The following is a 21,432-nucleotide window of genomic DNA, read 5'->3' on the forward strand; positions in this document are numbered from 1 at the left end:
GAGCAGTCTCAGTTTCCTCATCTCACACCTCAGCTTGCAGGATGGCTGCCCATTGCTTACACACCCCTACAGCCAGAGACATCTCCAGAGACAGCCAGCTACCCACCTGTACGATGCAAATGCCTTCTAAAGGTACCAGATGAACTCTAGATGGATTCTTCGACGGCACTCTCCCTCCTGAGAGTTCTATCCTTTCTGTGGTCACCTCCTGCCTCCACATTCCAGATCCCATCAAAACACTCCTTAACACCCTCTGCTGGCTCCTCAGTGTCTGCAAAGTAACGTCTCCTAAGCTGATTTGAGTTTCGGGAAAGAAAGAAAAAGTGCGTGTATTTGGTTGCGCCACTGCCACTCCGGGGAATAAAGCCGGTTGTCCCGTGGAACCCATTCCGGAGTTTTCTTGGAATTGAACGGGGTCATCCAGAATGATTAGGGCAGGTCATCATATCACCCTGGGGACCGGCTCCTCGAAACCATCTTTCCGGCCTTTCTTTCTGGACTCCAAAAAGAGCCCTGGAGGGTTCGAGAAACTCTGCTATCTTTAGGACCTGGAGGATCCGAGTGGGGGGGGGGGTGTCACCCTCCCCGCCCCCCAGCAAAGTCAGCACCCGGAACTGGTCTAATAGGAACCAGCCGACCGAGCTCAGGGAGGGCTGGAGGTTTGGTATAGGATTCCTGCAGACCTCAGTGGGACCTCAAAGGCGCGCGCCCAGCTAAGGGCGTAGGGGGTGGGGTGGTGATGGGTGGAGGAGGGGCGAGCCTGACCTCTGGTCTTACCCCCCAACCCCCAACGGCCAAATCCAGCCTTCTTCTGCCTGGCCCAAGAAGAGTTAGGGGTGTGCTCGTGATTTCCCTGAAACGGTGGACTCGGGACTCCACAGTTCCTGCCCTTCATCGGGGGTCCCCCAAGACTCCAGACTCCCGTCCACCACTTTCTCGCCTTGGGCTCTGGGGACCAGGACAGCGGGAGTGACAGGGAACAGAACCCAGGATAGGCAGTTGGGAGAATCGTACGTGAAGCACGTGGAAGCGGTCCCCAACTAGCTTCTGAGTTCTGTTCCCTGAGGACGACCAGGGAGTCTTGGGGTGGGGGTTGGCGCGCGGCCCGAAAAGTGGGCGGGAACAGGTTGGGAGGTGGTCTCTGAGGAGGAGCCAGGCTGGATTGTATTGTTCCGCGCTCCGCTTCCCGGGTTATTCTGCCGGCTTCAGACCTGGTGGGCGCACCCCGAGGCAGAGGCGCCCACCCCTCCTGAGCCCCGAGAAAGTTCTGAGTAGGGGAGGTCTCACCTGTATCGGAGCTGAAGGACCGGTGGAGAGTAAGAGTCCTTGTCCCCATCCGCATCTCGAGCCTTTGCACGAATGGGAAGCCCGGGCTCCCCTGCGATGGCCACTGCTCGGCCGAGCCCCGCCAGGGCCACAAGCGGACTCTGGAGCTCTGCTCGCTAGCCAAGCGCAGTACCTCTCTTTACTCCGGATCCGCAATGGGGAGCAGCGGATCGGCGCTGAGGGTCTGTGCGGGCCACCGCGGGGGCATCAACTGGTTGAGCCTGAGCCCGGATGGGCAGCGCCTGCTGACCGGCAGCGAGGACGGCACGGCCCGCCTCTGGAGCACCGTGGACGGCCAGTGCTGCGCGCTCCTGCAAGGTAGACGGGCGCGCGTGCTCGCGACCCTTTCCGCCTCTTCACGCTCACCTGCACCGCACGGGGACCTTGCTCTTCAGGCCCCGCAGCCCCCTTCTGGAAGAGTAGGGCTCTAGTTCCTACTCATCAGGGAGCTCCCCCAGAGCTTGAGCTCTTGGCGGGAAGCCATGAGAGTCCGAGAGTGCTTGAGTGTGGGTGACCAAGGAGCGCCCACCCCAGTGCAATTTTCTTTTATCAACCAGTCCCACGCAATCCTTACACAGAACCCGTATTACCTTGTTAGGAACTCGACCAGAGCTGAGGGGCACCCTTGATACTTGAACCCCTACTTCTCCCCACCTCCAAGTTCCTTTATGGCCTCATCTCAAGTATGGCCAGAAGAATAGGGTCTGGGGAATAGGGTCAACCCTATCTTGCATATTTGAAATGAACTGAGGATTATCATGCACGGAAATGAATAATGTGTCTTATGAATCCACCTGTTGATGGATTCATGTGCACCTCTGTTCATATGCTGGGCAGCCTTGTCTTGGAGGCTCCCATCCTGCACTATGGGGTGCCCCAGGCCGGCTGTTGGCCTCTGCAGTAGCACGGGGAACTAGAGGAGGCGTGCCAAGCTTTTTGCACAAGCTATGTCTCCTTATCTCCAGCTTTCCACCCTGACTTGCAGATGCTGGGTGGCCTGGCTCAAGCCCTTTCAGGGAGACAGTTATCTTCAAAACTGCTTCATGCCTACGCTATCAGTTTGAAGTGAAAACAGTATAAGGTAGCTAGTTCGCAGCACCAAAGGGAGGAACATTGAACTGACAGGTACTTGGGAGCTGGTGTGAAGATAGGGGAATTGGCTACAAAGTGCTCCACATTCTTCCCTGCTATACAGCCAGTGCTCACTGACAGGCCCCACAAAGGAGGGGAGCTCTTAGCTTAAGTAAAATGTGTTGCTTCCCAAGGAAAGACTGTCTGGGGTTTTCAGGGGTTCAGTTCTTAGGACTGGTTCCACGGATTGCTCCAAGGAGAACCTTAGAATTGGTTTTTTGTTTGATTTTGGTTTCTTAAGACAGAGTTTTATGTCACCTTCAGGTCCCAGACTCACTGTCATAGTTGGGGTTACTGTTGCTACAATGAAGTGTCACTGCCAAAAGCAAGTTGTGGAGGAAACTTTATCACTGAAGGAAGTCAGCACAGGAACTCAAACAGGGCAGGAACCTGGAGGCAGGAGCTGATGCAGAGGCCATGGAGGGATGCTGCTTACTGGCTTGCTCCTCATGGCTTGCTCAACCTGCTTTCTTATAGAACCCAGAACCACCAGCTCAGGATGGTATCTCCCAAAATAGGCTGGGCCTTCCCCATCAATCACTAGATAAGAAAATGTCTTCCAATCATGCCTACAGCTCAATCTTATGGATGAATTTTTTTTGACTGAGGTTCCTCGAGTGACTGGCTTGTGTTAAGTTGACAGAAAACCACAGCACACTCACCTTGCACCTGTGAACGCCTGAGCCTCCTGATTCCACTTCCCAAATACCTGAGATTAGATGCGCCACGCCATGTAGGCTTTGTCTGTGTTTCTAATTGATGTTCACCAGGCCTTCTGTAGGTACTGCACAGCCAGCCTGTGCACACACCCTTTATGCTCATGACTCCCATGTAACCCCTGTTTGTCAAGGAAGCTTCTCCCCAGAAAAAGTCTAGGCTTTCCAGCCTGGTTCTGACCCAGGGGCTTGTCCCAGTGCAGCTCCGGAGTCCTGCCAAGTTTCCAGGATCACCTGTGTACCCAGCTCTGGCTGGCTCCTCGGATCCTCGCAGCTGTGTGTCCCCTAAATCGAACACAACATTCCTGTGAGGACTGACCTGGTCTAGTGGAGCGGTGCCCACTGAATGGGAAGCCGTGGGAGATTCCCTGCTCAGCTTGTTCTTGTCTTGGTTACAAAACTGCAAGGGGCCCAGCGGTGGTGGCAGGCTCCTTTAATCCCAGTCATCTAATCCAAGGCAGAGGCAGGTGGATCTCCATGAGTTCGGGGCCAGCCTAGTCTACAGAGCAAGTTCCAGGATAGCCAGGGTTGGACAGAGAAACCCTGTCTTAAAAATCCAAAAACAACTAAACAAACAAAAACCTGCACGGATAAAATGGACAGAGATAGTCTCTCTCTCTCTCTCTCTCTCTCTCTCTCTCTCTCTCTCTCTCTCTCAATCTCTGTCTCTCTCTCTCAGTCTCTCTCTCTCTCAATCTCTGTCTCTCTCTCTCAATCTCTGTCTCTCTCTCAGTCTCTCTCTCTCTCAATCTCTGTCTCTCTCTCTCAGTCTCTCTCTCTCTCTCTCTCTCTCTCTCTCTCTCTCTCTCTCTCTCTTTCAATTGTAAGATCCTGATTATGACTGAAATTGCATGAGTTAACATATTTGACTTCTCTGACCCACTGCCCTGGAAAAACAAAACGAAAACAAAGTCTGCCCAGCCTCCCTATACCCCTGAGATATTTGTAGGATTGACTCCTCCTTCCCCCCCAACACCTTTTGTTTTGGTACACATGAGTGCAAGTGCACTGAGGCCAGAGATTAACCCTAGGCTACTTATTTTGGTGTGGGGGATAGTCTATCATTGGTTGGGAACTTGCCAAGTAGGCTGAGCTAACTAGTCACTCGCCCGTCTCTACTCTCACTCTAGGATTACAAGTATATATTACCCTGTCTGGGGACCCAACTCAGGTCTTCATGCTTGTGCAGCCGCCCTAGACTATCTTCATGACTTCCCCCCCGCCCCCACCCCATCTGCCGAGGAGGTGTAACCTGTCTATAGACCAGGCTGTGATCTAACTTGGAGATCCACTTGCCTCTGCTTCCCAGGCAGTTACCAGTTTATGAACCAAAAATGAACAGAGGCAGACTTGATTATTGATACAGAACGTCTTATGTTTTCTGGATGCTGTATGGTGGTGAGTGAAGCCTCAGAATCTCCCAAGCTGGACTGAACCAGAGGACTTGCCAAGGTTGAAAGGCTGGCTCATAGCAGCCTGCTGCTTGTGGCTACTACTTTTTCTCGGGGTCTTGCTATAGGGAAGTTGTGCTCTGGCCACTAAACCCCTACGTACTGCCTGTGAATGAAGTCTGCTCCTGTGGAAGACTGACCACTTATGGAGCCTTGGGTCTTGGGACGGCTGACTGCTATGGGTTCAGTCTTCCTTTTCAGTTCTCAGTCTGTCTGGACTGGAGGCTTTTCTGAGTATTTTACAGAACTTGGGGATTTGGGCAGAGGCTGGGGGAAACTGGGATGGAGATGAAAGAAAGGGGGCTGTCTCTCTGGAACTGCTGGGCAGGTCATTATGGAGCGGCATCAGCGGGGCCGGAATGCCCAGGCTTCCCCACGGCAGACAGACACAGAAATGGGAGAGCTTTCAGATGCAGTGGGTGAACTCTGGTTGGAAAATTGTAGTTGGCAGAAGCTAATGTTGGGAAAGAGAATTGCTGGGACAATGATGGCCTCTAGCCTCCCTCCACATGCTGATACTTCACTGGACCTTCTCCCGAGAAAGCCTTCCAGGAAGGCAGCGCCGCCCCGTGGTTGCCAGTTGAGTAAGAGACCGACGGTGCTAGCCCACGGTGGATGCTCCACATCCTTCTTTGGCCTCAGCATTCTCTGTGGGTCATGGTTGCAAGCTCCAGAGAGGGGCACTGGCTGGGACAGGGCCCAAGCAAAGTGCTAACTGAAAAGAGCCATGTGGGCAGGGGTTGAATGAGGACATGAGGTACCTGGCTTTCTCCTGTGAGCTAACAACGCATATGCGTCTAAATTTTATTTTAATTTTAGGTGTGTGAGTGTTTTTGCCTGAATGTATATGTCTTTGTGCCACATGAACTGATACCAGATGGTTGTGAGCTGTCATGTGGTTGCTGGGAATTGAACCCAGGTCCCCTGGAAGAGCAGTCAGTGCTCTTAACCGCTGAGCTGTCTGTGCTGAGAGGGCTGCTACACACAGGCAAATCATTATCTGCTCAAAGAAGAATTCCACAAACAATGACCTCTGTTTAGTTACAGCAGTAGGACTCCATCTTGGACGTTTGCCGTTGCATGAGTGGTGAGCTCCCTGTTCAGAAGGCTGAGGGGAAGGTGGAAGAGTGGTGAGCTGTGGGAGGGGCCATGGCTGGGCTGGGACTGAAGGAGGCCCTGTCTCTTGTGGCTGATGGTGGTAGCTGGGAGCAGATGGTCCTGATTTCCTCACAGAAGCCCTGTGTGATTCTCAGTTCTGAGACGGTAACCAGTCTGGCACGTCCGGGTGCTAGATGTCACCTGCTGAAGGGTTATAGTTCAGAGTTCAGGCAACACTAGAGTGGACAGGGTACAGAGAGGCGTCATCCCTTCTCCCAGGTGAGACAGCTGTGGAGAAGGTTCTTCTGGTGTGAGGGGACCTTCACTGCAGAGCTACTGCCAGCCTGAGGCAGCCATGGGTCAGAGCCCAGGGTAGCATTCTGACCTCCGCTCTCCCACTGTGTGAACCCCACTGGAGGTGAGAAGACCAGGGCCACACGGCGAGTGTTCCTTCCTCCACAGAGTGCAATACCTGCTTGCCCTCCAAGAGTGGGGTAAGGAAGTGACAGGGAAGAGAGGCCTTGTTTCGTGCGTGCATGCATACCAGAGACTGGTTGCAGTTGGGGTCCCCTAGCCCTGCGTCCTGGAGCCCTTTTCCTTTGTGCAGAGGGAACGACAGATCTAGGCAAGTCTTTGGTGGGTGCCGGGAAGGCGAGGAGGGCGCTGTCTCAGCAGGATCCCGGGAGCTGCTTTTCTGAGTGCAATAGCTGCATCTTATCTGCGTTCTCCATCCCTTCGAAAATATTTACTTTCAGCTTGGGGTTTTTGCTTATTCTGCACAATTCCAACAGCTGAAAGCCAGACGAGGTCCCTGGAGGTGATAGGCCCAGAGCTGGCAAACAGCTCCTCCCATCCTCTGTGGTAACTCCACCAGCCCGGGTCTAGCCCATCTGTCTTTTGGTAATATACTGGGGTGGGGGTGGGGTGGGGGGCTGGGGGAGTGGACAAGGGAACAGGCACAAGTCCAGGCCCCCTGCTGGCAGGCTCTGACCCATGACCCAAGCGGGCGGGCGGGCGTGTTCACTGATTGGGGAGTGAGCTGTAGAAGAGTAGAAAGGGCCGCCTTTCGCAGTCCTGAGTGCTGTGGGAGCCTCACTTGGCTCGGTGCCTGGCTGCAGGGGGCAGAGGCTGCCAGGTCAGCTTGGCTTGCAGTCACAGATGAGGGTGTTTTACATCGAAAACTGGAGCTTTTTCGTTTTTTGCCTCTTTCCTTTGCGGTCTCTGTGTTCAGTCCCTCTCTCCCTAACATGCCACCAAGCCGCCTGCACCTCGAGCTGCTGCACCCCAGCAGCTAGGCTATGTCCGTGGTGCCACAGAATCGGGGCGCCATTTCTCAGTAGCCCTCTCGTTTCTCAAATGTGTCCTCACGGTTCAGTTTATGATTCACTCCTGTACTCGACCCGTTGTGTAGACGGGGTGGCAGCGGCTGGGCGCTGCTGGGGCACTCTGCTCTGGGCCTCAGCCAGCCTTGGCTCAGGGTCCTTAGCGGGACCCTGTCCACGCCAGAACCTGGAAGGCGGGGCTCACCTTGGCTACCTCTCTTGGGGTATCCCAGGCCCTAAGAGAAATTGGGGGATGGGGGGAGGCAGTCTGGTCTCAGGGAAAGTTTGTTGACAACTTTAAGAAATATTTATAAACTCTGGCAAAACCCTGACTCTGTTTTGCCAAATAGATTTGCCCTCAACTTTCTCGTCAACGTGTATATTCAGGGAAACACGATCTACCATTTCTGAAGTTTACTTAATCTTGCATTGTTTTCAGAGCGGCCTGGCATGTGTTCCCCGGGAAGAGTGAATGGTTTTCTTTATTAAAATTCTGTTTCTTAGAACCCAGGAAGTCATGTTCTTCCAAGCTGAGCTTAACCCAAGACCTAAAATAAAAGTTAATCAGTGCGAGTCTGCCTGCCTGGGGGATTGCTGAAATTCCTGCTCGCCTGACTGCAGCCCCGAAATGGAAACTCTCAGATGAGATTAAAGACCTGGGTGTGGTGGCACATGCTTTTAATCCCAAGGGTGGGAGGTAGATGCACAAGAATCAGGAGTCCAAGGCCATCCTGGGCTACGTGAAAACATCTCAGACTAGAGGCGGAGTGGGTCCCTGGGGACATGCTCAGTGGGTGAGAGTTCATGGTGCTTAGACCTGGAGGTCCGGACTTCCAATTCCCGAAACCCCAGTAAAAAAAGGAGAGCACTTTATTTCTTCATCAAACTACTATAACCCCGGTGCTGTGGAAGACAGAGGCAGGAGGATCCCTGGCACTTTCTCATCCAAAGTCTAGCTCCAGGTTCAGTAAGAGACTCGCAAGGGGACACAGAGAGTGGTAGGACATGGCATCGTCTCCATGTCCACTGGTACACATGCACCCGCCCCGCCCCTTTCTCGATCGCTCGCTCTTGCCCTCTCTCACACACACAGTCACAAAAGGGACAGTCTCAGGTGGTTTTGTCCTGAGCATCCTGAAGGCTGAGGCAGGATTGTGAGTTCAAGCCCAGCATGGGCTACAAATTCAGACTCTGTCCAGTTAGAGGGGAGGGCTAGTCAGTCTCTCGCAGACTTGCCTCCCAGGCTCGTTCCCTCTCCTTTACCTGCTTGTACACACAGGAAGGCGAGCAGAACCGGGTCAGCTCACTCTCCTCTCGTTGTAGGACATGAGAGCTATGTGACTTTCTGCCAACTGGAGGATGAGACTGCCTTCACCTGTAGTGCTGACTGCACCATCCGGAGCTGGGACGTGAGGACTGGGCAGTGTCTGCAGGTGTACCGGGGGCACACATCCATTGTGAACAGGTCAGCATGGTGGCATGGGTCAAGTAGACAACTGTGTAGGACTGGGTTGAGCAGTGTGGCTAACGGCTTGTGGGAGCAGGCTGTTTGGACACAGGAGCTGCAGGGAAGAGGCATCACTAACAGAATAGTCTGTACTCTTCCGGGACCCGCACTCCATAACTGCCGTCTTGTGTATATTAGAGTTGCAGCACCCATGGTGAGAGCATGTTCCAGAGGAGACTGCTCCCATGACCCCGATGGTAAAACAGGAATTTGGAGGAGGAAGACACAGTTGGTGTTATTTTTAGGCCTTCTTCAAGGACTGAAGTTTTTCCTTCTTGAACTTAGGTTGGATCTGAGCAGTGGAAATTCGTTTGCTAACCAGATCAATTAGGTGCTATTTGCACGACGGTTGCCTTGGGCTCCCGAGTCCTAAGTAGATGCCCAGCATAGGGACCCTTGAGGTCATGTTGATAGGAGGGGCCCTACTTGGTCCCAAGGGTCTTTTTGTATGGACACAGAGGAGGGGATTGCTGTAGCCCAGGAGACTCTGAGTACTGCATGGGTCCCAGACAGGCAGATTAGCTACTCAACCTAGCTGCAGACCTAAGTCCACCACAGATGATAGTTTGACAGCCTGGAGGTGTCTGCAGGGCTGGCAGATCTATAATGACTCAGCTTTCATGGTTCAAATTGGCCTTCTCCCAGGAAGATGTCTGTCTTGACCAGATGTGGTAACTTTGGTCTGTTGTCCCAGCACTAGGGAAGCTGAGGTAGGCTGATCTCTGTGGTTTCAAGGCTAGCCTGAGCTACAAAGTAAGCTCCAGATCAGCTTGGCTTAGAGTTAGACCTTGTCTCAGAATACCTCCTTCCCTCTCCACAAAAACTCATTGAAGGAAACTGGCATTAATCAGAAGCCAATCTATGTGGGTGAGTCCACGCCTCAGACGACTAAAGCTTGTCTTCAGGCTGCTGGCCAGGGAGCCATCACCAGCTTCTTTAAGCAAGGCAGACACTATGCCCTACGAGGTTAGTATCCATGTCCCACACAAGTAATGTACACAACACACACAAAAGCACAGCACATGGCCATACATAGACACAAAACATACAGGTAACATGCACATGTGTGAATGAGAACATTCCTATAAACATACATATACACAACACACGCATGACTGAGATACATTCAAGCACATGTCCATATGTATGTGCAATATGTTTCTGATCCACATGTGCAGACAGAACATACACAAACACACAAGTACATACACTCTTCTCCATCAGTTAGCTGTACCAAACCAACAGCACCCAGGATGTTCTCAGATGTAGGAGAGCCTGGAGCTCACTTCTGGCTTCAGATCTAGGCTATGCGTGTGAGCTCCCATCCCTATTGTACATTGCACTGCGTCTGCGTGGGGCCCACCTAATCTCTGGATTACTTTCTTATTGCTTTGACTCCTCCCTCTAAAGGAGTCAGTTAAGTGTGTATGGTCTGTTGTAGTAAACATTCTGTCCCACTTTAGATCATTTAGTTCCCAAATAAAAGACACAGAAGCCTGTATATATATTTTTATTTTTATTTTTATTTTTGCCTGTATATTTATAATAAGCCTCAAAACACATGAGCTGGGCAGACGCCAGCCCTCTGTGCTGTTTTATCTACTTCCCTGTCAATAACCCTGAGATAACTCTTGTTCTCGCTGGGCTGATCCTATTCCAACAGGCTGACCTTCGTGGTCATGCACTCACGACCACCTATCCTGTAGTAGCTTCTTTCTCTTTTCCTCTCCTTCTCATAGTCCCTGCCTAAAATCCAGACCCGGGCTCTCAAGCCCTGCCTACCTCCCTTCTGCCCAGCTATAGGCTGTAGGCATCTTTACTAACCAATTGAAGATAACTTGGGAGGTGAGGTTTACACAATAAAAGCTGGTGTGCATGAGGATCTGCTCCTCTTGGAGCAACCAGGTCTTGGGGTACAGTATTTAGCTTTTGAATACAGAGCAGCACCAGGTCAACCCACTATGACAGTCTATCATGGTGGGGAAGACATGGTGGCAGGACCATGAAGCGGCTAGTCACTGACATCCACAGCCAGGGAACAGAGAGCTCATGTCTGGGCTCAGCTCACTTTCTCCTTTATATTCAACCAGGACCACAACCTATGGGATGGTGTCACCCACCTAACATGGGGCTTCCCACTTCAGTTAACCTCACCTGTATACTCCCACAGATGTGCCAGAGGCTTATTTCCATGGTGACTCCAGATCTCATCAATTTAACAATCAAGATTAACCATTGCAAACCCCGGTGCCTCCAGAGCACCCCCTATGGTGTGAGCATAGAATAACCTGCTTCCCCAGAACATCATAGGTTCTTGTCAAGGGGGTTCTGACTCTCAGTAGATCAGGGATTAGACTAGGCTGGCCTCGAACTCAGAGATCCACCTGCCTCTGACTCCTGAGTGCCAGGATCCCAGGCATGGGCCATAGCTGGGAAGGTGAGTCAAGAATTCTTAACAAAGATGTGTAAACACACCCTTGGAAGTTCTGTGCAAAGTTCTCCAATGACAAATGTGTTCTTCTGGGGAGGTTGTAGCATTTAGCATGCTGTCAATAGTTACCCCCCACTCAAGCTCCATGCTGTGAGCCAGCCTGCTGCATGGTTGCCATTCTGAGACCTCATACCCAGAGTTCCCTGTGGCCACTCGTCTGCCCCTGCCAGTCATATGTCTGAAGTCTAGCTTGTGCCCTGGAGTGGCAAGGGCTCTCCTGTGGACAGCGGAGGCTCACTCCGCACAGCAGCTAACCTCTGTGTGTCCCTCCGTCACCCCCTGAGGACATTCTGGTGCCAGAGTGGCAGAAGGGCCTCCAAATTGCTTATAGCCCTCCAGATGGGCCTTACCAGACTGTTTCTAAGGAGGCCAGATGGTCTCAGGTAGCCCTCGCCTTTCTGTGTTGCTTTTGTTTTGCTTTGCTTTGCTCTCTGAGGCAGGTTCTTGTTTTTAGCCTGGGCTTGACTTAAACTCACTATGTTACTCAAGTTGGCTTTGAACTCAAAGCAATCCTCCTGCCACAGCTTCCTGAATGTTTTTTTTTTCCTATTTTAAACAGAAAGCCTGTGTGCCCTCCCTCCTTTCTTCCCTCTTCCTCCTATGCATCTGGTTTGTATAGAGTGTTATATGGCTTCATGCACTTGAGACATGCTCCCTGCTGGGACAAAGCTCAGGCCAGCAGGCTTGTCATCGAGAGATAGAATGGAGGATGCGTGGATGGCTGAGACAGGGTGGGAGTGTGATGTTTGAGCTAGATCTTGGAAATTGAGTGTTGAGCGGGGCAAAGACTAAAAGCTGTGTCAGCTGAAGTGCCAAGGCTAGCCCATGAAGGCTGGGTGGATGCCTTCAACCCTGAGTGTTCCGAGCTTGACCCCTTTCCCTCTTACCCACAGGATCCTAGTTGCCAATGACCAGCTCTTCAGCAGTTCCTACGACCGGACAGCTCGTGTGTGGACTGTGGATAAAGGACAAATGTCCCAAGAGTTCCGGGGCCACCGTAACTGTGTACTGACACTAGCCTACTCTGCTCCCAAGGACCTGCCCAGAGATCCCTGCTTGGAAGCAGCCATGGGTGGTGGGCTCCTAGTGACTGGCAGCTCCGATGACACAGCCAAGGTGTGGCAGGTGGCCAGTGGCTGCTGCCACCAGACACTTCGGGGCCACACCGGTGCAGTACTGTGCTTGGTGCTGGATGTCTCCAGTCACACGGCCTTCACAGGCAGCACTGATGCCACCGTTCGTGCTTGGGACATCCTGAGTGGGGAGCAGCTACGGGTTTTCCGGGAGCACCAGGGCTCTGTCATCTGTCTGGAGGTGAGACCTGTCCAACTGCTGCCCTGCCGTATTGCTGGAGGGTGGGAGTGGAGGGGACTCAAGCCCATTCCTAGTATCAGGCCTTTGGTAGGCCCAGTCCACAGTACCCAGTCCAGGGCACCAGGCTGTCCATCCTTTCAAATACGGAGTGAGTGCAGTTCTCGTGGGCTAAACACCTTTCCTTTTTGTTTTTTGTTTTCTTTGTTCTGTTTTCTTTTTAAAGACACAGTCTCTCTGTGTAACAGCCTCAGATGTCCTAGGATTCACTCTGTATGTAGATAGGCTGGCCTCGAACTCTCAGAGATCCGCCTCTGCCTCTCGAGTGCTGGGATGAAAGGCGTTCACTATGCCTGGCCCCACACCACCCACACACTCTTGCTCCGTGGAAAGTATGCGGCCTGCGCTTTGGAGGAGATATGTCCAGATCCCAGAAGTACAAACCTTGCCGAGAAAATGGAGCCTAGGTTGGCTGAAGAGGAAGATTTGTGAAAATGTCCAGGCAAAGGGGAAATAGTGCCACAGTTGTGACCTGAGAGAAAGGGACTTTGAGCAGGCTGGTGTGAGCCAGGTGTGATTGGGAACACCTGGAATCCTAGTGTTGTGGGGACCAGGAGGAAATCTGAAGCCAGCTTCAAAGTCCTGTCTGGAACAACAGGGCTAGGAGGTGGCTCAGAGGCTTGCTGTGCAAGCTACGGACCCGAGTTCATCTCAACACCAAGCAGAAAAGCTGGGTGTGGTGGCACGAGTGTAATCCCAGTTCTGAAGACAGAGGGACAGGTGGGTCCCTATAACTTGCTGCTTAGACACCATCAAAGGAAGGGACAGTAGAGATTGACCACTGGCCTCTCCACATGCATTTGTGCTTGCACATGCACACACATACACACGTACACACTTGCATATAAATACACATGCACATACTTGCATATACACACATGCTAGGAACATGAGCTCTCAACATACATAGACACATACATGCACACACATGCATACACACATAATGCACACATGTACACACATGTATACACATGGACATTCAGACACTAGGACCATGAGCTCTCTGTAGACATGGACACACCATGCATAATACACACATACATGTCCACACACACACATGCACACATGCTAGAAACATGGACTCACGTACATACACAAAAACAACATCAACAAAAACCCTGAAGGCCTGTCCTGTGTCTGTATTTGCTGGGCCTGAGCTTCTCTGTCTTTGGTGACAAGAACCTTTTTCTTCCCCTGGAGATAGGACTTTCTCAGCTTTTAAGCGTTCAAAGAATGTCTGAACACACTGCCTCTGCTGCTGTATTTGGGGTAGTATATTATCAGTCTTCATATTCTTGGGCACCAATTTTCTCATTTAACATGCTAGTGATGACGAGCGCCTTCCTTCTAGATCGCTTGGGGGCTGAGGTGTGAAAGTAACCTGACCCTCACCTGTGGCATGACTCAGTGTGTCCCCACTGGGGCGCCATTGCTGTGGATGAGGACAGTGTATAGGCAGAGGGCTTCTGCTTGTATTTGGGCATTGAACTTTGCCAGTTAGGGATAAGGCTTCCTAGTATCCTCCAGAAACTCTGCTACCTTCTAGTGTCATCAGCTGGGAACCAAGGCTTCACTAGCGAGCCTGTGGAGAAGGAACAGCCAGATAGTAGAGAGAAGCTCTGAGTCTATGACGGCTCTCAGGTCTTCAGGGCTGTCTGGGGAAAGGAGTCTCTGTCTGGGTCTGTAGAGTTCTATCTGGGTCTGTAGGTTCTCTCTGGGTCTGCAGGCTCTGTCTGGGTCTGCATGGCTCTGGAGTCTGTAGGCCTATTTAATAAGGTCTAGTAGTTTCTGCTTGGTTACTACAGGGTTTTCTAGGGCTGAGGGTGCTCTGCCTTTGGGGCCCAGGTACACCAGGGGAGAGGAGCCAGCACTGTCCAGTGATGCAGTGGATGGTGGGGAGTACCTTCTGGGGTTACCTCGATTTTCCCCACTGAAACCTGCCAATGTTTCCTACCTTGTAGAGAAGAGTTTGAGGTTTGCTCAACTATCAAGGTCAATGGGCTGACCCTCTTGTTTTTCCTACAGCTCACAGATCGACTCCTGTACTCGGGCAGTGCAGACAGGACTGTTAAGTGCTGGCTGGCTGACACTGGGGAGAGGGTGTGCACCTTCTCAGCACATAGACACAGCGTGAGCGCCCTCAAGTACCACGCAGGCACCTGTAAGTGATCTGTCCTGGCACTGCCCATGCCACCCCAGGCTGCCCACCCTACCGTCCTTTCCTGGTTTGTCTCTTGCCTCTCTCATGCCTGCATGGTTTGCTGTCTCTGAGCCCCACGACCTTTCCACCTCATTGGTGACCTAAGGTGAAGACGGTCCCCTCTCCAGGCACCTCCTTCCCAAGAGGGATGCATAGAAGGTTCAAGCAAGGGCTTACAACTTCCTTCTCACCTTTACGAGAATGTGAGAGACCTGGACACTCAGGCTCCTAGAATCAGAAGTGTGTCTCAAGGACACATTTTAAGCATCTCGTGCTCTGCTGACTGAGCTAGCTGGACCCATTCTAGTCTCCAGGTGAGACAGCAACATCTCCTTAGGTAGCTGGGCTGGAGGGCCATGCGTTTGACCTCACTTGGCCTTAGGTGATGAAATGAGTGTTTTGTTGTTCTGATAAAAGACTTCAGGGATGCTGACAGTTTAGGCTGGGATCCTGGATGACACACATCTTCTATCTTAGGTGGGGCAACGTGGATCAAGGTAGTTCTTGGAAAACTAGCAATTGTGTGGTCTTTGAGACAGGCAGGCAGGCAAAGGGAAGAGCTAAGGGCATTCTTTTTTCTTTTTTCTTTTTTTAGCTGAGTAGGTCCTTTTGAGATTGGGGGAACCCCATCCTCGGGTTCCATGTGCAGTTTTGACCGCTCTGTGCAGGAAAGGTGGGGTCCCAGGTGGGACACAGCTGTAGAGAGGACTCCTGGTTACTCTGGATAGAATGGCTTTTGGGTAGGGAGGAAGCTTTCTGTCTTTCAGGTCCCAAATGGTCACACACCTGGGCCTTCATCACTCGGCTTCACTGATGGCTGTCCCCTTCCTGTCTAGTTTTTCACTGATGACTGTCCCCTTCCTGCCTAGTTTTTGAGCTCCTAACAGAAGCAGCTTCCCATAGGGATGAGTCTGCGAGTATCTTCCTTGTGGAAAACGAATGACTTCATGTTAAGGTGCTGAGGAAAGAGCGTGAATATCTGAGCCCTAGGCAAATAGCTTAACATGGAGAATTTTATTTTCCTTCCTCCTGAGTTTAAGCCATAGTATGGGCAAGGCTCTGCTCCCTGACCAGGACCTCTCTCTTAACTGAGCACAGAATGGTTAGCCCCCAGACACTACCAGGTGGCCTCTCTGCCCCTCCCTTTGGTGACAACTGGCACAGTTTTGCTGAAGTCACTCCACTGCCCCTCCCACGATGACAGAGCTTGGCTCTTGGTCTTTGCCAACAAGGCTACAGAGTGGGCTTTGCTTCCTCCTGACTCTGCCTACTCAGGGTGCCCAGTGGCCCCATGGGGGCGGAACCTTGCTACTGAGTTTGGGGAGAGACAAGGAAGGGACTGAGGAAACCCAGCAAGGAGTCCCCCCAGGACCCTGTGCATCCTCAGACTTTAAGGAAAGGGGAAGTAGTACACACAAAGGCAGGAAGCAGTCTAGCTGTGCTGGCCTTAGCTAGGTCCACGGTGGCAAACACAAGGTGGGCTTGGGGTTTCTCCTGGTGCTAGATAACCTGACAAAAGGCAACATGACAGGAAAGGAAGGGTTTGTCTTAGAATTCCAGGTTGCAGGGAAGGCAGTAGCAGGAGCTCAAGTCTGCTGGTTATAACACAATCGGAGTAGAGAGGAGTCAGTGCGCCCCACTGTCTGCTGCTGGCTTCTGCTCAGCCCTCTCACTTCATCCATGCAGTTTAGGGTCAAGCTCAGAAAATGATGCCCCAGCCCACGAAATGGTACTCCCACATTCCAAGTCCTCCAACCTCAATTAACAACCAGGAAATGCCTCAGGCTACCCTGACCCAGATAATTCTGCACTGAGATTCTCTTCCCAGGAGATTCTAGCTAAAATTCAGCAACTACCCAGGAGAACTCCTTCGGCAGAGGTATTCAAGGGTACATAAGTGGCCCAGCATCCTTACCTCTTAGCTGGACATAAGTTTCCCCACCCCCACTCCAGCCCCTGCAGTAGTTGTGTGCTCACTAACAGGCCCGTGTGGTTTTTCTTCCTGTGTCCCCATTATGTCTGTGCTTCCTGTGTTGTCTGCCACGGTCACTCCTGGCCTCCTATTCAGGGTCAGGGCAGCTTCTGGGGAGTAGCGTAGGATAGCAAGTGAGTCACTCCAGTCCCATGGGTGGCTACTCCAGCTGGGCCTCATCACTGGCCTTACTAGTACTAATTAAAACGGAGTCACAGCCCTCTCACTCCACCAGAAACCATAGGGTGGTACTCAGACATCTGTCCTAGCAAGTGTTCCAGGGGCTCTGCTGTCCTTGATACCACAAGACCACCAAGACAAGTAATAACAGAAGAAGACCCCAAGGAGGGAGTCAGATGGGCTGTTGGGTGCAGGAGAGCGCCAGAGTCTGGGCTCTGCTTCAAAGCCACATTCCTCTCTGAGGAGGGTGGATGTGTCCAGTAGGTACAGGGGATGGATTGGGAGGGTGGAGGTATAAAATGGGCACCTGGTCCTGGAGGTCCTTGAGAGACAGGGCCACTCAGGACAGCACAGGCTGACCTGAAGTCAAGGCAGGCATGACAGTCATACTATACTGTCCCTCAGTGACCTCCCTGACTTCCTAGGACTGAGAGCCCGAGTTTCCTTTCAGAAGGCTTCTAGGTGTTTCCCATCTGACTTAAGGGGGTCACACTACTTTCTCACCCTGTCCCAGCCCTGGGGAGGTGGTAATGTGGCAGTCAGGAAGGGCCCAGTGTACCGCTGTGTGTCCACAGTGTTCACAGGCAGTGGGGACGCCTGCGCCCGGGCCTTTGATGCCCAGTCAGGAGTGCTGCAAAGGGTGTTCCGAGGCCACACCTTCGTCATCAACTGTCTCCAGGTAGGATTCTCCCCGCCCAGCTCCCTACTGCCCCCAGGGAAGCAAGAGGCCTCCCACAGAGGAACCCCAGTGGTCTGCTCATGGCTGACAGCAGTCCTGCCTGTCCACAGGTACACGGCCAGGTGCTCTACACAGCATCTCATGATGGTGCTCTGCGCTTCTGGGACGTACGTGGTCTCCAGTCAGTGCCACCTTTGCCACGCAGGCCATCAGCTAAGCGCAGCCTGTCACGCCTCTTCAGCAACAAGGTGGCCTGTGCAGCCCCAGGGCCCCTACAACCAGCCTGAGGGCCTGGAGAGGGGACGAGGGACCGAGGGAGGCGTGGCTTGTTTTGCAGTGGCCTGTAGCAGGGCATGTACCTGGCCTTGTGACCTTTCTCACTGTGGAGGAAGGGAAGGTGCTTCTTGCCCTCACTCTGAATCAAAGGCCTTGCTACCTGGATACTTCTAGCCAAGGCAGGGCCTCCAGCTCTCATAGCTGAACCCCATGCTCACAGGCTCTCTCAGCTGAGAGAAAATGGGGACTTCTTACAAAAACCACGGAGCTAGACTGTTACGGTGGCAAATGATGAAGAACTCAAATACACGCTCTAAGTGCTCCAAGTCGTCTTTGTTGACTTCCTTTTGGAGGCTGCTGCCACAGCTGTGACCTCCAACACCTGGACGGTCATCTCCCTCCTAAGAGGGCTTATGAAGCAAGGTCATCTGTACAGCAGTGGCCTTAGGAAAGGACAGGAAGCAAGGGACCAGCTCTTCAACCAGCCTGTTTGACAGGAGGTCCTTCTACCCTGGAGCACCCGCCACTTCTGGAGATTATTCCATGAGTTCTCTTCTGTCAGTCTGGAGTTGAACAGCTGGGCAGAAGCATCTGGTCTTATGCAGAAATGATAATAGTATGCCAGATGTGGTGGACTCATCGACACCCGTAGGAGCCATGCGGGCTGGAGATATGGCTCCGTGGCTGAGAGCATGCACTGTTCCTACAGAGGACAGGAGTTTGATGTCTAGCTCCTGTGTTGAGCTGTCAGGGCCATCAGTAACTCTAGTTCCAGCACAGCAAACGCCCTCTTCTGGCCTCCAACGCACTTGCACCCACAATACACAGACACACATACAATTTAAAAGTTAAAGATATATTTTTCCTATTGATTTATTGATTGAGACAGGGTTTCTCTGTGTAGCCCTGGATGTCCAGCATTCTCTGTAGACCAGGCTGGCCTTAAACTCAGAGACCCACCTGCCTGTGCCTCCCTGTGCTAGGATAAAAGGTGCACACCACTTTTTTTTTTTTTTTTAAACTACTGCTATCTTCCCTAGATAGAACCCTTCTAGGAGGGCTGGCAGGAAGGATGTTCTGACTGTCTGAGCCTCCCTCATTGTGGAGCTTGTGATGGGTCGCTGTATGTTCTGGGGAAAGCACTGGGATGTTTTGCATTGGTCCAGCACAGCCATTGGTTTCTACTTCTCCGGCTCGGAGACCCTGGCTTCATGCCGAGGATGTGAGGGGCCCTGTGCTCTGCAGGTTCCTGGCAGCTGCAGGCTGCATGTGTGAAGCTGTTAGATGCTGAGCCACAGGTCCACGGTGGACACACCAGGAGGGAGTGTAGTTCAGTGGTAGAGTGTTTGCTCAGCCTTTGAGAGGAAGAAAGCAGGGTGACACATGTTTAGCTGGCCAGAGGAAGGAACGGGAACTTTCTATCAGATGCTTGGCTGCGAGAACAGACTAGTATGTGTGTGACCGGGGCAGACATTTAACAAGTGACACGATCAGCATCAATGACACCAAGCCCAGGACCTCGCTGCACAGCTTTAGGCTGACTTCGTCCCCCATAACTATCATTCATGCCTGCCTTGTCCTCCAGCCTCTGGGTGTCCTGCCACATCCAGTCTAGTTTCGGCCTGCTTTGTGGGGCTCTGTGAAAGGTCTTGGTAGCCTTTTACCGTCATTCCTCTCCTCACAGCACAGCCTCCTGGTGCATCCAGAATCATTGCCCTCCTAAATCACTCTCTCCTGTCTCTCTCTCTACCCTGTCCAGAACAGAATTTGTACCAATTCTAAGCCCAGCCCATTGGCTGCTCACTCTCCAGGTTCAGCTCTCCGGCATGGCCGCAGCACTTCCCAGGCCAGAGCATCTTGCTGGCAGTGTTTGCCCATGGCCCTCCAGTCCTGCGCACCTCCGTGTAGGTGCACACAGGTAGTCAGGCCTGCTGGCATGGCAGTGCCACCCTGGCTTTCGGTATTCTCCACTGGCATTCAAACAGTGGGAAGCCAGCAAGCACAGTGGCGCCATTCCCAGGACAATTCTTGGTTGACCAGTAGTTTCAAGGCAACGCCCCTCACACTGCACTTGTGAAGACAGACTCTGGTGGCCTGCTTCAAAACCCTTCCCTGAGACTTGCTCATTCCTGGTCGTACCCGAACCCTGATTTTCCCTGTGGATGCTGGAGGTAGAGCCCACAAAGGCCCCACACAGGCTCTGCTGCAGAACCACACTCCAGCCTCCATGGTGCTTTTGAGGGCTACGCACCCCTCACTCCCAACACAGAATGGAAAGACGCATAGACAAGCAGGAAGCGACTCAGTGCATTAGACGGAGACGAAGACGCTCAGTGCACCCACGTTTATTCCCATCAGCATCACTCACTTCCAGAGAACAGCAAGGGGGCCACCACGCCTGACAACTTAGGTTCAGTCCCTGGTATCCGCACGGTGGACAGAGAACCAGTTTCCACACAGTCTAACCTCCAGACTTGTGCTATGGTATGTTTGTCCCACCCCCCACACAAACAACTGTGTAATTAAAAAAAAAGCTAGAGACGATCATACTTGTCCAGTTTAGTGGGCTGCCAAGGCTCCAGGTGAGATGAAAAGCTCTCAGGAACAGTCACACTTGGCCCACGCCACATCTGGCTGCTACCATGCCTGGGTGCTGGAAGGCTATCTGCCTGGTCCACACCCAGGACGAAGCAAGCACCGGCTGACAGCCCCCTTCTGTGAGCCAGCTACAGGAAACCCAGGGACAGCCCCGAGAAAGCAGACCGCATTCTCAGGTTCTTGGCTGACAATAAGCTTTCAGTCTAGAGATGCTAATTAAAAATGACTTGCTGTCGCTAGCATTTAAAACTTCCATTTAATAAAAGATTTTTCATTTTGTATGAGGAATTTAGAATCCATATAAACTCTGATTTTGCAACCTTGAATTTTAAGTACAGATTTTACTGATCTGAGAGCACAAAACACTGACATTTCTAGATTAAGGTATCTGCACCATCTGCATAGTGACGGCTGGTACCTTGCTGCTGTGCTCGACAGCACTTGGAGACTCAAGGGGTGAGGCAGAGCAGCGAGGGCCGAGGGAAGCTCGCACAGCAGAGGAGAGCAGTTTCAGCAGCGGACAGTGGGAAGAGTGCACAGGAGGACTAGCTGAGGAGAAGACAGGAGACAGAGTTAGTCCCAGGCCCTCCGGGACTGGATGGAAAGCCAGCAGAGTGGCCGTCAGGGGTGCAGACCTAGAAGAGGAGGGGGCAGCAGAGCTGGGCTGGAGAATTCCTTCTCCTAGACTGTCCTCTGACTGACAAGTCTCTGCTGCGCTGGGTCCCTGGACCTGAGGAGGAAGCCTACTTAGAGCAAAATCGTTGAAAAGCAAGAGGAACGCAAAGCATTCAACCATTCACAACGCCAGAATTTATAGCAGAAGCGTAGCCCTTCTGTCCCTCCGCTCAGTTGTCCTTTGTGGCAGAACTGGTCCTGTCCACGTAGGACAGGTACTCAGCGATGATGACTTCTTCGTCCTCCAGTGTGGAGTCCAGGTAGTCTTCCTCGTGCTCCGGAATGTCCTCCAGGATTTCGTTCACGGCCTCTGTCTCCATGTCCTCATCCGTGGAGGCACTAGAGGTCCCTGCAGGGGAACACCACAGGTCAGAGAGGAGCAGTACCCAACTGTGCCTTTGATAGCTGCCTTGTCCTGGCGGGACCCTAGGGATGCCCC

General features: G+C 52.4%; 2 protein-coding genes across 8 annotated transcripts in view; one reads left to right on the forward strand and one right to left on the reverse strand.

Annotated features, from left to right (window-relative positions):
* Positions 1-1,193: 1,193 nt before the first annotated feature.
* On the forward strand, positions 1,194-20,606 carry Wdr86 (WD repeat domain 86). 2 transcript variants are annotated; one of them, XR_015685514.1, is made up of 6 exons: positions 1,194-1,644; positions 8,368-8,509; positions 11,936-13,133; positions 14,439-14,574; positions 17,341-17,444; positions 17,555-20,264. XR_015685514.1 is itself a non-coding variant. In NM_001395636.1 (6 exons), exons 1-6 carry the CDS (start codon positions 1,482-1,484, stop codon positions 17,729-17,731), a joined length of 1,143 nt encoding a protein of 380 aa, NP_001382565.1. In that variant the 5' UTR covers positions 1,194-1,481; the 3' UTR covers positions 17,732-20,606. The 2 variants fall into 2 exon arrangements, 1 of the variants encoding a protein (NP_001382565.1); NM_001395636.1 differs by having other exon boundaries at positions 11,936-12,356; positions 17,555-20,606.
* Nub1 (negative regulator of ubiquitin-like proteins 1) overlaps positions 20,031-21,432 on the reverse strand; it is a 30,742-nt gene continuing 29,340 nt past the window's right edge. For 3 of the 6 annotated variants that reach the window (NM_001439782.1, NM_001013925.2, NM_001439663.1), the window contains 1 exon segment: positions 20,031-21,342. In NM_001439782.1, the coding sequence (NP_001426711.1) occupies positions 21,164-21,342 (179 nt within the window). In that variant the 3' untranslated portion in view covers positions 20,031-21,163. 6 annotated transcript variants of the gene reach the window in all.

This window comes from Rattus norvegicus, chromosome 4 (genome assembly GCF_021556685.1).
Source record: "Rattus norvegicus strain SHRSP/BbbUtx chromosome 4, alternate assembly SHRSP_T2T, whole genome shotgun sequence".
Classification (NCBI taxonomy): domain Eukaryota; kingdom Metazoa; phylum Chordata; class Mammalia; order Rodentia; family Muridae; genus Rattus; species Rattus norvegicus.

Coding starts and splice junctions, on each gene's coding strand:
- Wdr86 (NM_001395636.1), top strand. CDS start 1,482: ATGGGGAGCAGCGGATCGGCGCTGAGGGTCTGTGCGGGCCACCGCGGG. Junction 14,575..17,340: donor CAAGTACCACGCAGGCACCT/GTAAGTGATCTG, acceptor GTGTGTCCACAG/TGTTCACAGGCAGTGGGGAC. Junction 17,445..17,554: donor TCGTCATCAACTGTCTCCAG/GTAGGATTCTCC, acceptor GCCTGTCCACAG/GTACACGGCCAGGTGCTCTA.